The 15,140-nt window shown below is 43.3% G+C and overlaps 1 protein-coding gene across 1 annotated transcript in view; it reads left to right on the top strand.

Moving 5' to 3' along the window:
• Positions 1–15,140, top strand: part of LOC142204432 (A.superbus venom factor 1-like) — a 59,701-nt gene that overhangs the window by 14,780 nt on the left and 29,781 nt on the right. Inside the window, exons 11-21 of the mRNA XM_075275744.1 lie at positions 12–132; positions 1,185–1,300; positions 1,464–1,610; positions 4,886–5,098; positions 7,604–7,795; positions 7,959–8,108; positions 10,459–10,588; positions 10,882–10,956; positions 11,263–11,460; positions 12,420–12,531; positions 13,418–13,506. Coding sequence (XP_075131845.1) covers positions 12–132; positions 1,185–1,300; positions 1,464–1,610; positions 4,886–5,098; positions 7,604–7,795; positions 7,959–8,108; positions 10,459–10,588; positions 10,882–10,956; positions 11,263–11,460; positions 12,420–12,531; positions 13,418–13,506 — 1,543 coding nt within the window. The remainder of the gene's footprint in view (positions 1–11; positions 133–1,184; positions 1,301–1,463; positions 1,611–4,885; positions 5,099–7,603; positions 7,796–7,958; positions 8,109–10,458; positions 10,589–10,881; positions 10,957–11,262; positions 11,461–12,419; positions 12,532–13,417; positions 13,507–15,140) is intronic.

The raw sequence follows: 15,140 nt of genomic DNA, 5'->3' as shown, positions 1-15,140 counted from the left end.
ATAATTTTCAGATTTCTGAAGGAATCGGACAAGTAAAATTACTCAGAAAAGACTTAATAAAACCTTTCAAGGACGTAGAGGAGCTGCTGCAGTATAAACTCTATGTTATGGTGACAGTAATCACCGACTCAGGTTAGGAAATGAATTATATTGTAATGATTTACAAAACTCTTTGTGGATATAAAATGTGGACAGTAAAATGATATTTCGTATTTTAGGTCATCTGACCTGTTCTGTAGCCCAGTTACAGGAGCACTAGTATCCTAGATGACTATATCTTGCTTTAACCCCTTTAGGACACAACTTACACATGTAGTGTCCTCCTGATAACCAGCCATGATGTCCTTATTGTGGTCAGGTTATCTTCTCATACATGTAGTGTCCTCCTGATAACCAGCCATGATGTCCTTATTGTGGTCAGGTTATCTTCTCATACATGTAGTGTCCTCCTGATAACCAGCCATGATGTCCTTATTGTGGTCGGGTTATCTTCTCATACATGTAGTGTCCTCCTGATAACCAGCCATGATGTCCTTATTGTGGTCAGGTTATCTTCTCATACATGTAATGTCCTCCTGAAGACCGCCATAACATCCTTATTGTGTCTGGGTTATCTTCTCATACATGTAGTGTCCTCCTGATAACCAGCCATGATGTCCTTATTGTGGTCAGGTCATCTTCTTATACATGTAGTGTCCTCCTGATAACCAGCCATGATGTCCTTATTGTGGTCAGGTTATCTTCTCATACATGTAGTGTCCTTCTGATAACCAGTCATGATGTACTTATTGTGGTCAGGTTATCTTCTCATACATGTAGTGTCCTCCTGATAACCAGCCATGATGTCCTTATTGTGGTCAGGTTATCTTCTCATACATGTAGTGTCCTCCTGATAACCAGCCATGATGTCCTTATTGTGGTCAGGTTATCTTCTCATACATATAATGTCCTCCTGATAACCAGCCATGATGTCCTTATTGTGTCTGGGTTATCTTCTCATACATGTAGTGTCCTCCTGATAACCAGCCATGATGTCCTTATTGTGGTCAGGTTATCTTCTCATACATGTGTATTTAGATTTGCAAAAATGTCTAACTTGTATTTGTCTACGACTTTATATAGGTTATGTCCATGGGCAAACCCCTTTAATACAAGAAATGAATGCTAGTTTTTTTCTATTGCAGGGAGTGACTTTGTGGAAGCCGTATTGGATGAAATTTACATTGTGAAATCTCCATATAAAATTCTTTTCACCAAAACGCCAAAATATTACAAGCCCGGAATGCCGTTCGATCTAATGGTTTGTATTTCTTTCCCATGTCTTTGTCCAAAATGTTCTCACATTATAGGAATCTCATTATCTTGGACTTTACAATAGAAGCCAATTGGAGCTCTTGCCGCTACTCAGTTGTCATGTTGTCAAGCTCGGCACAGGTTTTATTGTATTTTTTGCTTTCGTATAGGTCATGGTAACCAATCCAGACGGTTCTCCTGCAAGAAACATCTTGGTGGTGGCAAATCCTGGTGGTGACCAAGGTATCACGCGTCAAGATGGGTTAGTGAGGCTGAAACTCAACACGGCCTTAAATGTAAAGTCTTTGACCATAACTGTAAGTCTCACTTAATTGCTCTTTATACAGTAATCTGTGAATCTGCTTTAGTTACTGTATATACAGACTACTGACACATTGTCATATCCCTCTGAATTGTTGCCGTTAGATATATTCATAGGTCATTATAGTCTCTAGATTTTAAGGACACATTGATCCAGGGTTTTATACTGACTGCCAGATTTTTTCCCCTGAAATCGGGCAATTGGCATGAGCCTCATGGGTTTTTTTGCCTTCCCCTGGATCAACACTGTAGGGATTGTAGGGTTATAGGTTGGACTTGATGGACTGATGTCTTTATCCAACCTCATCTACTATGTAACTATGTAACTATGCAGATGCCAGGGCGCCGCGGCTGGTTTTTGTTCTTAGTTTATCCCTGGACTAGGTTATATACTGTTCATATGACTGACATAATATTGCATAGGCACTTTGGTAGTATTTGGGGCATATCTCTATATGTTTCATTCATTCTCAACCTTCTCTTTTACATTGTCCCTGCCAGGACATAAAACTCAAGTCCTCCTGTATGGGAGGTAAAAACACTAACAGGAAGGCACAGGCCGCACTGTAGTCTATGGAAGGATTTTCTATGTCTAAATCCCTCTGTATTAGTCTTCTTTATAATATGTTTGTACATACAGTGGCATAACTAGGAATGGCGGGGCCCCAAGGCCCTCTGACCCCATTCAACCCCCCCCCCTCCACACACACACACACACACACACACACACACAAATCACATCCCTGCACTATTCCTGTATTATGCCCCACAGTGACCCCTGCACACAGTATTATGCCCCACAGTGACCCCTGCACACAGAATTATACCCCATAGTGGCTCCTGCACACAGTATTATGCCCCATAGTGACCCCTGCACACACTTTTATGCCCCATAGTGGCCCCTGCACACAGTATTATACCCCATAGTGGCCCCTGCACACAGTATTATGTCCCCATACCGGCCCCTGCACACAGTATTATGTCCCATAGTGTCCCCTGCACACAGTATTATGTCCCATAGTGGCCCCAGTACACAGTATTATGTCCCATAGTGTCCCCTGCACACAGTATTATGTGCCATAGTGGCCCCTGCACACAGTATTATCCCCCATAGAGGACCCTGCACACAGTATTATCCCCCATAGTGGCCCCTGCACACAGTATTATGTCCCATAGTGGCCCCTGCACACAGTATTATCCCCCATAGTGGCTGCTGCACACAGTATTATGTCCCATAGTGGCCCCTGCACACAGTATTATGTCCCATAGTGGCCCCTGCACACAGTATTATCCCCCATAGTGGCCCCTCCACACAGTATTATGTCCCATAGTGGCCCCTGCACACAGTATTATGTCCCATAGTGGCCCCTGCACACAGTATTATGTCCCATAGTGGCCCCTGCACACAGTATTATGTCCCATAGTGGCCCCTGCACATAGTATTATGCCCCATAGTGGCCCCTGCACACAGTATTATGTCCCATAGTGGCCCCTGTACAGTATTATGCCCCATAGTGGCCCCTGCACACAGTATTATGTCCCATAGTGGCCCCTGCACACAGTATTATGTCCCATAGTGGCCCCTCCACACAGTATTATGTCCCATAGTGGCCCCTGCACACAGTATTATGCCCCATAGTGGCCCCTGCACACAGTATTATGTCCCATAGTGGCCCCTCCACACAGTATTATGCCCCATAGTGGCCCCTGCACACAGTATTATGTCCCTTAGTGGCCCCTGCACACAGTATTATCCCCCATAGTGACCCCTGCACACAGTATTATGTCCCATAGTGGCCCCTGTATACAGTATTATGCCCCATAGTGGCCCCTGCACACAGTATTATGCCCCATAGTGGCCCCTGCACACAGTATTATGTCCCATAGTGGCCCCTGTATACAGTATTATGCCCCATAGTGGCCCCTCCACACAGTATTATGCCCCATAGTGGCCCCTGCACACAGTATTATGTCCCTTAGTGGCCCCTGCACACAGTATTATCCCCCATAGTGGCCCCTGCACACAGTATTATGCCCCATTGTAGACCACCCATGAACAATTATTATACTCTGGGGACTTTTGAGAGACCCAAATCCAGTTTAGTTTGGTTTTAGCCATGAAGAAGATTTCCCAAGAAAAGAGAAACCACATCATCCATCTCATGGATAGCGGTCTCTCAGCCAAGAAATTTGCTAAACTACATCATGTGAGCGCCATGACAGATGAAAGAATACAAAATGAAGCCGAGAGATCCAGGCAAAATATCAGAGTCAACAAGCCAGGTCATCACAAGGTCTATCAGTTCTGGTAGTGATGGTGGCTCGTATGCTTCATAATAGGGAGACGACAAAGCATTCCAGCAGGACAACAACCTGAAGCATACAATGAGATTAGCCAAGAAATGGTTCAATAAGAATGAAGTAGAGGTGCTGGATTGGCCCTCATTTGTCCTCAGACGTCAACCCAATCCAAAACTTGAAGGGGGGTAGAGTTGAAGAAAAAAGCTCTAGTCATATCCAAGTGTGTCATTCAGTATGTACCAACATTGGGGACATGTAGAAGAGATCTGGGGTCAGATTTGGTCGAGACATGCTTGAATCTGATCGAGAGCATGCCCAGAAGGATTCAGGTAGTGTTAAAAGCCAACAGTGGTTTTAAAAAAATTAATACAAATTTAGGAGCAAAACAGTAACAATGCCGTTATATGACAAGAATCTGCATAACTAGTCATATGCTAAATAGTTACAAATCACATTTGTGTATGAGAGGGTTGTCTATACAATGATGGGAGTCTTATGTTCCAAGCTGTAGTGGATGGTGAGATATGGAGCCTAAAAGTCACAAGTTCTAAACACTGTTACCCTTTTGCTCGTCAGCGAATATCACGATAATGTATTAAATTAGTTTCAAGTTAAATTAGAGTCCATAACCAAATTAAACTAAGTTAATAGTGGACATATCTGTAACACATTTTGTATGAATTTTTCTTTGAACTATTATAAACCTAATTCATTGGGTAAAGCATTCATTGGCCTCTCAACTGATTCCAGTGCAGTTTGACATTTTTCACTAGCCCCCACCATTCCTGAGTAATCAGTGCTAACAATTTCAGAACCCAATATGATAAATAGGCTCTCTTCTGTCAGGTAGAGCAGACAGTCTGGAAGCGCCCACCTAAAGGATGGAAGGTGTTGGAGTTAGTGGAGGTCATGGAAGGTCCTCTTTAAATGCAGAATATTTATCTCATTCTTTTATATCAATTGCTCCTAGGTAAAGACAGCGGTTCCTGGGTTACTCAACAATCTGCAGGCAACCGGAGAAGCAAAAATAATAGCATATAAACCATTGAGTGGACAAGACAACTACCTGCACATTGGCATCACAAGCAATGTCCTGGAACCCAGAACACAAATGTACATAAACTTTAATATCTTCAATAGCAACGCCGGAGTTCAGAATCAGATCAAATATTTCACCTACTTTGTAAGTAAAGCTTGAAACAATCATTCACTTACAGTACTGATAATGGTTGACAGCAGACAGGTAAATTTTACAGATGGGCAAAATGACTCACTAGAGTCCTAAGAGTATTCTACACTATGTTTTATAGATAGGTTCCTAGGAGTCCTAAGAGTATTCTACACTATGTTTTATAGATAGGTTCCTAGGAGCCCTGACAGTATTCTACATTATGTTTTATAGATAGGTTCCTAGGAGCCCTGACAGTGTTCTACATTATGTTTTATAGATAGGTTCCTAGGTGCCCTAAGAGTGTTCTACACTATGTTTTATAGATAGGTTCCTAGGAGCCATAAGAGTATTCTACACTATGTTTTATAGATAGGTTCCTAGGAGCCCTGACAGTATTCTACATTATGTTTTATAGATAGGTTCCTAGGAGCCCTAAGAGTATTCTACACTATGTTTTATAGATAGATTCCTAGGAGCCCTGACCGTGTTCTACACTATGTTTTATAGATAGGTTCCTAGGAGCCCTGACAGTGTTCTACACTATGTATTATAGATAGGTTCCTAGGAGCCCTGACAGTGTTCTACACTATGTTTTATAGATAGGTTCCTAGGAGTCCTAAGAGTATTCTACACTATGTTTTATAGATAGGTTCCTAGGAGCCCTGACAGTATTCTACATTATGTATTATAGATAGGTTCCTAGGAGCCCTGACAGTGTTCTACACTATGTTTTATAGATAGGTTCCTAGGAGCCCTGACAGTATTCTACACTATGTTTTATAGATAGTTTCCTAGGAGCCCTGACAGTGTTATACACTATGTTTTATAGATATGTTTCTAGTAGCCCTGACAGTGTTCTACGCTATGTTTTATAGATAGGTTCCTAGGAGCCCTGACAGTGTTCTACACTATGTTTTATAGATAGGTTCCTAGGAGCCCTGACAGTATTCTACACTATGTTTTATAGATAGGTTCCTAGGAGTCCTGACACTGTTCTATACTATGTTTTATAGATAGGTTCCTAGGAGCCCTGACAGTGTTCTACACTATGTTTTATAGATAGGTTCCTAGGAGCCCTGATAGTATTCTACACTATGTGTTATAGATAGGTTCCTAGGAGCCCTGACAGTGTTCTACGCTATGTTTTATAGATAGGTTCCTAGGAGCCCTGACAGTGTTCTACACTATGTTTTATAGATAGGTTCCTAGGAGCCCTGACAGTATTCTACACTATGTTTTATAGATAGGTTCCTAGGAGCCCTGACAGTGTTATACACTATGTTTTATAGATATGTTTCTAGTAGCCCTGACAGTGTTCTACGCTATGTTTTATAGATAGGTTCCTAGGAGCCCTAACAGTGTTCTACACTATGTTTTATAGATAGGTTCCTAGGAGCCCTGACAGTATTCTACACTATGTTTTATAGATAGGTTCCTAGGAGCCCTGACACTGTTCTATACTATGTTTTATAGATAGGTTCCTAGTAGCCCTGACAGTGTTCTACGCTATGTTTTATAGATAGGTTCCTAGGAGCCCTGATAGTATTCTACACTATGTGTTATAGATAGGTTCCTAGGAGCCCTGACACTGTTCTATACTATGTTTTATAGATAGGTTCCTAGGAGCCCTGACAGTGTTCTATACTATGTTTTATAGATAGGTTCCTAGGAGCCCTGACAGTATTCTACACTATGTTTTATAGATAGGTTCCTAGGAGCCCTGACACTGTTCTATACTATGTTTTATAGATAGGTTCCTAGTAGCCCTGACAGTGTTCTACGCTATGTTTTATAGATAGGTTCCTAGGAGCCCTGATAGTATTCTACACTATGTGTTATAGATAGGTTCCTAGGAGCCCTGACACTGTTCTATACTATGTTTTATAGATAGGTTCCTAGGAGCCCTGACAGTATTCTACACTATGTTTTATAGATAGGTTCCTAGGAGCCCTGATAGTATTCTACACTATGTGTTATAGATAGGTTCCTAGGACCCCTAAGAGTATTCTACACTATGTTTTAAAGTGTGGTTCATGCCTAAATTAATCTTGGACCCGAGCCCCCTGAGCCGAAACAAAACGAGTCCTGAGAGGTTCGTCCATCTCTAGTCACCTTCAGGTACAAATTAGAACTCAGGATCATCAATTCAGGTCTGGCTGGTATAGAGAATATCCATGTAAATCTTCATATCTAAGTAATGCAAATAAAGAAGACCAAGAAGGAAAACACAAAAAAAAAAAAACAACAGGAAAATAGCCAATAAACTAACTATGGGACTGATAACCAAAATTGGTCTGGTGTCCCTTTAGGATTAATGAATAGTGATGTTACATGACAAGTTGGGTCTGCTTCAGTTATAGGAATCATTGAGTCTTTGTTTCCCAAAGGGCATTGGAGGGCCTCATACGCCACTCACCAGATGAAATGTCATGGCAGACCATATTTCTTATTTTATGTACTGTTTGTTACGTCAATTGAATTATTTTATCCATTTACCTATATTACCGATTTTTCCAGATCCTGAACAAAGGACAGATATTGAAAGTGGGCAAGTATAAACGACAGGTGGGCCAAGTCCTGGTCAGCATGCCGCTGCTCGTCAAGGAGGACTTTATGCCATCTTTCCGTATTGTTGCGTATTACTTTGTTGGAAGAGAGCTGGTCTCTGACTCCGTATGGGTGAATATGGTGGATGATTGTACGGGAACGGTAAGAGAATAAAAACGGGTGCAGAAAAATTATTTGGAACTTTGGTACCAATGGGGAAACGTTACACATGCTGTTCAGTATAACCTTAGACTGGACGATGCTCCCGTCCCTTTAGTCTTGGAGTATTATAGCTTTTTGTGTTTTCTGTACTTCTGATACTTAGCTATCATTGGAAGCTGAAAGAAACATTGGCAGACCTCAAGAGAATATAAAACTGACCTTAAAAGCGGACTATAAATCCAACGTTGGACTGGTGGCTGTGGATAAAGGTGTCTTCACATTAAACAGCAAGCATAAGCTAACTCAAAGCAAGGTGGGTGTCTGGTGCAGTGTAAGACGTATTTCTAGGTGTGTCCTTATTGTGATATCTCAAAATATTGAGACAAGTGGTATGGGATGACCTGCTTCAAAAAAAAACATCATCTTGTGATACTTTCTTGGTAGATGTTTATGCTATAGTATATTTTGGGTCGTCCAATGGTTCTAAAGTGAAATATTGCCCGTTGAGGGTTTTGAATGCTTTTCACAATTAAATAGGTAAAGGTGGTTTATGGAATTGTCGCTTAAGCCTTTCCCCAGGTGATGGAATTGCTGGAAGGACAGAAGACAGCAAGTAAAATAAGCTACCCATAATCCAACATGAGCCTTGATTGCAGAATCAATGGTTTCCCCAAGGTGTTCACTAGAGATGGACTTGGTTGCTTCAGAACCCAGGTTGCAATCCCATAACAAGATGCCAGAGAACCGGTGCACTTCTGAACTAAGGACCTATCCAGAAGCCATATTGCAAAAGAGAGCAATACTCAAGCCAGGGTCAAAAACCAAGAGAATACAGAAATAGCCTAAACAACGGCAGAAACCAAGCCACCCCAATAGCTGAAACCTGGGAGGAAGGAAACGATAAGATAGTGAGACCTACGATTGAACCCGTCCCCAGTCCCTGCCTATTTTCCTCACCTACCCTACTGGGACAACTGGGCGACAGTCCCTTCCTATGATAGAAGTTATAACACAGACGACAGACAAGACGAAATGCTAGTGTAAGCGTCGTGTGTTAACTGAATAAAGCTGCATGTGTTTTCAACTACTTCCGGGGTAAGAGCGGAATTCGTTACAGTCATTGGTCATTTTTTTACTCTTCTTTATTATCCTGCTTGGGTGTTGGGGGATTTTCGCTGCTGTAATCTTCTCCGGGTTCCACTCCTTCTTGTTTTGTCTTATACTCATTAAGACCATTGGAGTTGACAACGAACGGTAGCCCGGGGGATCCACTTTGGTCCTAAAAGACCTAAGACTGAACCCGTCCCCAGTCCCTGCCCATTTGCCTCACTTTCCCTGGTGGTAGGGAAAAACTGGGAGACAGTCCCTTCCTATGATAAAAGTTATAAAACAGAACACAGACAAGACGAACAACAAGAAAAGGATCAGAACCGATCGAGCAGTGAGGTACAGAGTCAAAATCCAAGAAAGTAGTCAGAAAAAAAGCCAATGCTCAGAAATATAAATACAAACAGCAAAAGTATACAGCCAGTAGGCACAAGGCAATAGCAGGCTTTAAAAGAACCTGCCCTAGACCTGATTGCCCAGGAGGAATGTTAATCCAAAGCGCTGAGGTAACTCCCTAGTAGCCAAAGGAACAAAAGCAATGGCTGGACTGATACATGGCAACTAGGGTTGAGCTGATCTTGAAATTTCAGGATCGATTTTAAAATCCGATTTCCGATCATTTTCCAGCAGATCCTGATCGCGATCGTGAAATTTGCTCGATAACCGATCGGGATCTGATCTTTTCCCATCTCGATCGCTCGACCCCATTAACGATATATACATGAATGGGGTTGAGCCAATCTTGAGATAACCTCTGACCTCGATCCCGCCGGAAAACATCGGGATCGGAATAGGGTTGAGCCAATCTTAAGATTTAAGGATCAATTTTAAAATCCGATTTCTGATCAATTTCCAGCCGATCCTGATCCCGATCATGAAATTTACTCGATCCCGATCGCTCAAAACCTAATGGCAACGGATCTACAGCTGTGCTACAACAATAGGTGCAAAAGTTCACAGCTGAGCACACCTCCTGCACCAAAGATTATGGTGCGGAGGCCCGAACAGGAAGATGTTACACAGGGTTTAGTCTAGGATTACACAGAAGAAGCCAAATCAGAAATAGGGGAGATAACCAGGAGAGTAAGTCAAAATCATCAATCAGAAAACTAACAGAAAACAAGATAACTTATGAGAACACTGAGCCCAAATACAATCGTAATCTCAGGCGCTTGATAAGTCCCAATGCTAGATTTAAATACCCCGCCTCAGCTCAGGATTGGACAATGCAACAGCAATCTGATCGATTCTTGGTCTGAAAGCTTTTATGGAGATGTCAACCTTAAAGCAAGAATTTCTGCACTGAAGGGAACTCTGGATACAAGAAGGAGGGGCAGGAGCACAGATAATGGGATTCTTAACAGGTAGACATATCTATAGGTAAATTCTACCAATGGAATGTAAAACATATATACGCCAATGATTAGGAGAAATTATGAAATGTATCGTGTACAGAAGATGCTGATAATAAACATTTCAGGTCTGCCATGTCTACAAATGATGCTATAGATACAATCTAAGATGTCAGGTTTATTTGATACTCGTTTGTCTTTTAGGTCTGGGAAATTGTGGAAAAATCTGACACGGGATGTAGCCCGGGGAGTGGTGCTGATAACATGGGAGTATTTTACGATGCCGGGCTTGCTGTAAATACAAATTTTGGAATGGGCACTAAAGAGAGATCTGGTAATTGTCAATTTTTTGATGGTGGCTCAGTGGTGTAGTGCACCTCCTAGATAACCCTATGGGGAAACATTACTAATTCTGTCTAAGAGTTAAATCACTTTCCCTTTAAGCCACATCCCCTTGTCGAACCAGGGTCCAAAAGTGTCTAGAACACATGATGTGAACAATCTGTATCCAGAATGCTGGAGCCTTTACAGTATTTTACAGAATTTCCCCCAATTGATCAGATTTCCTGGAATCTACTTGACTGCCATTTGATTCTCATCCGATGCAATATCCCCTTTTATTCTCAGATCTACCATGTAAGGACATAAAGACACGCAAGAGAAGGACATCAGCGGCTTTTTTGGAATTCAAAGCTCAGAAGGGTAGGAGGAGAATTTTTGCACTTTAAGTCTTTTTCTCTTTTTTCCTATTGGCATCTGCCAGTTGCCATTTTGGATTTCAAAAAGTGGGGTGACAGTACCCCTGATCTCCTAAAAGGCAACACATTATGGCATGTCCTTGGAAGACATAACCATTCAGAGAAGCATAAAAACATCTATCACCAAGGACTCAACTTGAGGGGGTCCAGAGGGAGCATTTGCACCTGGGCCCAGGAGCCTTAGAGGACACATTTCTGCCTCAGTCATGTTGATGTGTATTGGCGTTAACTTGTTTCTTCTGTTCTTTAGCCTCTAACTACTCAGACAATGAGAATCAATGCTGCCATGATGGAATGGTCATCAACCCCATGGGCCACAGCTGTGAGCGGCGCGCTCGTCTTATCCAAGAAGGAGACAAGTGTGTCGAAGCTTTCCTGGACTGCTGCCGATACATCGACCTGAGGCGGAAGGTTGATAGTATCATTGGTGATGATGACCTAAGTAGAAGTAAGCAGATATAGGGCAGGAGCATTGATGGGTTAGAGCAATACAGGAAAACATGCTTCTGCTCTTCCAAAAAATAATGCCACACCTGCGCACAGGTCGTGCGTGGTACTGCAGCTCAGCCCCTTCACTTTAGAATGGAGGCCTCAACCTTGGTCAATGGAATTGTGCCAGGGCTTATTTTTTGTGGGAAGAACTGAAGTTACCCACGGAAACCTGCGGACCCCATAGACTATAATGAGGTCTGCCATGTTTCCACTCAAGAAGGGCGAAAAGCTACTTGAAAGCTTGGTTACTTTCAAGCAGAGAGAGGGAACAGAATCCCTGTATGGAGAGCCAACACTGGTGTGAACCCAACCATAGGCGCACTATGTCACTCCATTTTGCCAAAAAATTGCCCATTTTTCCTTTCTGACCTGACAGGCTCTTTTACGCTGCCCACTGACTGAATTGCATTTGCCTTTTTCCCTTTGAGCCTTTTTTTGCTCAAGTCATACATAAAGCATAAGGCCGGGGCCCCGCGATGTGCAAACGCCGAAACGTGGCGGCGGAAATGCTGTGGCACCAACTGTGGTGTTTTACAGTCCCTGCAAAGTTCGGATGGGATTCTGGCTAATCCCATCCACACATTGCAGAAAAATATCTGCAGCGGAAATGCCGCGATTTCGAAAACACTCCGCAGACCTGTCTGTGAAAACCGCTACGTTAAAACGCATGATGTGTTTTTGCCGCCGTCTCTTCCACAGCGCTTTTTGGCTGTGGCTCATGATGTGGGGCCTTAGCATGGAATGGATCTCCATTTAGGCAATGCCCCCTTTTCTCGACAAACAGCAAAAGTGGCGAGGACAGCATAACATCTGGAAAGAAGGCGCAAATGCTTCATAAATGGGGCAAAAAGGTGCAATTTCTGCATACAAAGGCACTAGTAGCTTTAACTTTGTCAAATTGGTTCTTTCTTACAGGCGAGGCTGAGTTGGAGTATATTAAGGAGGCTGACATCGCGGTTAGGAGTCAATTTCCAGAGAGCTGGTTATGGACCATTGTTAAAATGGATGAGAAGCCTAATGCAGAAAAGTAAGTGCTGTAAAGATTCCACTTTTTGACTATTTTTTATTTATAGAGATCTACATGTGACAACATCTCGCTGGGTACACGCTGCCTGGTGCTAAGTACCTCGGAATATAAAAACCTGCAAGGCATCTGTATTGATGAGGTCATAAAAAAGTGATCAGTCCAAGGCCAGTGACCTCCATTGATCAACTTTTTGAAGCAGCGGTGACACATCTACAAGAGCTGTGACCTCTTCATGGTTTCATAGTGGCCGAGCCATGTCATTACAACCTCACACACAGTCCAGTCACATGAATGTGACCACCTGTCAAAATCCAGAATAATCACCTTTGGCAGAGCGGACCGCTGCGAGACGTGCAGGAAGAGAGGGGATGTTGTGATGATGTCACTGGGATGTTGAGCCATGCCGACTCCAGTGCTGTGGCCAGCTACACTAGGTTATGCGGTTGAGCATCCATGGCGCGAACATCCCGATCGAGGTGGTCCCACAGATTCTTGATTGGGTTCAAGTCTGGGGAATTTGCTGGCCAAGGGAGTACAGTAAACTCATCCTGGTGTTGAAATTTGCTCGATCGCCGATCGGGATCCGATCTTTCCCAATCGCTCAACCCTAATAGACGCATAAACATTCATGGGTATTAAAACGGCCATGTGTATAATCCTCTGGTCAGGGTCCTCCTCTCTTGGCCACAGTATAGAGTGGATACAAAGAACATCTCCCAATCTTTAAGATCTGACCTGTGCGGCCAAGTTTCCCCACAGATCACTGATCTATTTGGTTCCTAGCAGAAGGATCCTTTGTGATCAGATGATTGCCAAAGGGTCCTTCTCACTAGTCCGAGTCTATAGTACAGAGAACCCTTTTAACATGGCATTTATCTTTCGTCAGTATCTCTACAAAGGTCCTGCAGAATGTATACCTTAAGGACTCCATCACAACATGGGAACTGCTGGCCGTGAGTCTATCAGAGGATAAAGGTAGGCATGTAAAAAAAAAAATCAGCCAAACTTGTGTGAGGAACCATCTGGGAAGACTCTGGGGATTAGGGGATTGGAATGACTAATTCTAGAAACTTCTAAAACTTAAAGGGTTGTTCCCATTTTAACAAATTGGTTTTGAAATGGGGACATCTGCTTACGGGAACAGCAGAGTATTGCTGCTAGGCAGGGCTGGCTCCAGGTTTGGGTGACAGAGCCCCAGTGGGCCCCTTTGAGAGTAACTCATGCACACTCTAGCAAAAAAACAATTGAAACTGGGTGGGTTTTTTTTTTGCTGAGGGAGACATATGGAATGGACTGTATCACAGTGACCCCTACATAGTTTTATATCCTCATAGTGGCCCAAGCACATTGAAGTATGCTCACAGAAGCCCCCGCACAGTATTATATGCTCACAGTGACCTCTAAACAGTATTATATGCTCCCAAGATCCTCCAGAGTCCTGCGATCACTAGGCCCATTTCACAAGAGTTTTTGAAAACACAGCTTTTCCACAGCAGATTTTTTTCAGCAATATGTGGATAGTAGAGATGAGCGAGTAGTATTCGATTGAGTAGGTATTCGATCGAATACTATGGTATTCGAAATACTCGTACTCGATCGAGTACCACTCGCTCTTCGAATGGAAATATTCGATGCAGAACCAGCGTTGATTGGCCGAATGCTATACAGTCGGCCAATCAACGCTGGTTCTTCTCCTACCTTTAGAAGTCTTCTCCGTGCAGCGTCCCCGTGTTGTCTTCCGGCTCTGAATTCACTCTGCCAGGCATCGGGCCTGGGCAGAGCCAACTGCGCATGCCCGCGCTACAAGAAAATGGCCGCTTTGACTGTAAGCGGCCATTTTCTTGTAGTGCGGGCATGCGCAGTCGGCTCTGCCCAGGCCCGATGCCTGGCAGAGTGAATTCAGAGCTGGAAGGCGCCGCGGGGACGCTGCACGGAGAAGACTTCTCGGAGAATCCAGCCCCACCCTCACTCGTGGACTTGGTAAGTTCAATTTGATCGAATGTTGCCTACCCCTGAAATGAGCATTTTCCCCCATAGACTATAATAGGGTTCGATATTCGATTCGAGTAGTCGAATATTGAGGGGCTACTCGAAACGAATATTGAGTATTTAACTACTCGCTCATCTCTAGTGGATAGGATTAGCCAGAATACCATCTACTTTACAAGTACTGTAAGGGTAAGTTCACACGGGGTATTTTGTATCGGAACCTGAGGCGGTCTCCGCCTCAGGTTCGGATCCAAAATTCCGGTCTACGCAAATGAAAGCCAGTGCACTGCATCGGCATCCAGCTACGCACTCTGCTCCGGATTAGGCCCAATGAATGGGCTTAGTCCGGAGGAGGGAGTATCTTCATGCCAAATTGCGAAGCAAAACGGCCTGAAGAATGAGCACCTCACTGTTTTTTCCGGGAGCCGGCGCAAGCCATCTCTCGGAAAAAGCTCCTAAGCGGCTCCCATTGCTTTCAATGGGAGCCGTCCTTTTGTTCAGGATTTTGAGACAAATACGGCCTCAAAATCCTAACCAAAAAACTCAGTGGAAACTCTGCAAATTCTGCTGTTGTGTTTTCACCGAACCCAAAACTCTGAGTCGCAAAGTAGGACTGAGAT

This window comes from Leptodactylus fuscus, chromosome 5 (assembly GCF_031893055.1).
Source record: "Leptodactylus fuscus isolate aLepFus1 chromosome 5, aLepFus1.hap2, whole genome shotgun sequence".
NCBI classification, from domain to species: Eukaryota; Metazoa; Chordata; class Amphibia; order Anura; family Leptodactylidae; genus Leptodactylus; species Leptodactylus fuscus.
This window is presented reverse-complemented; position numbering and strand designations above follow the sequence as displayed.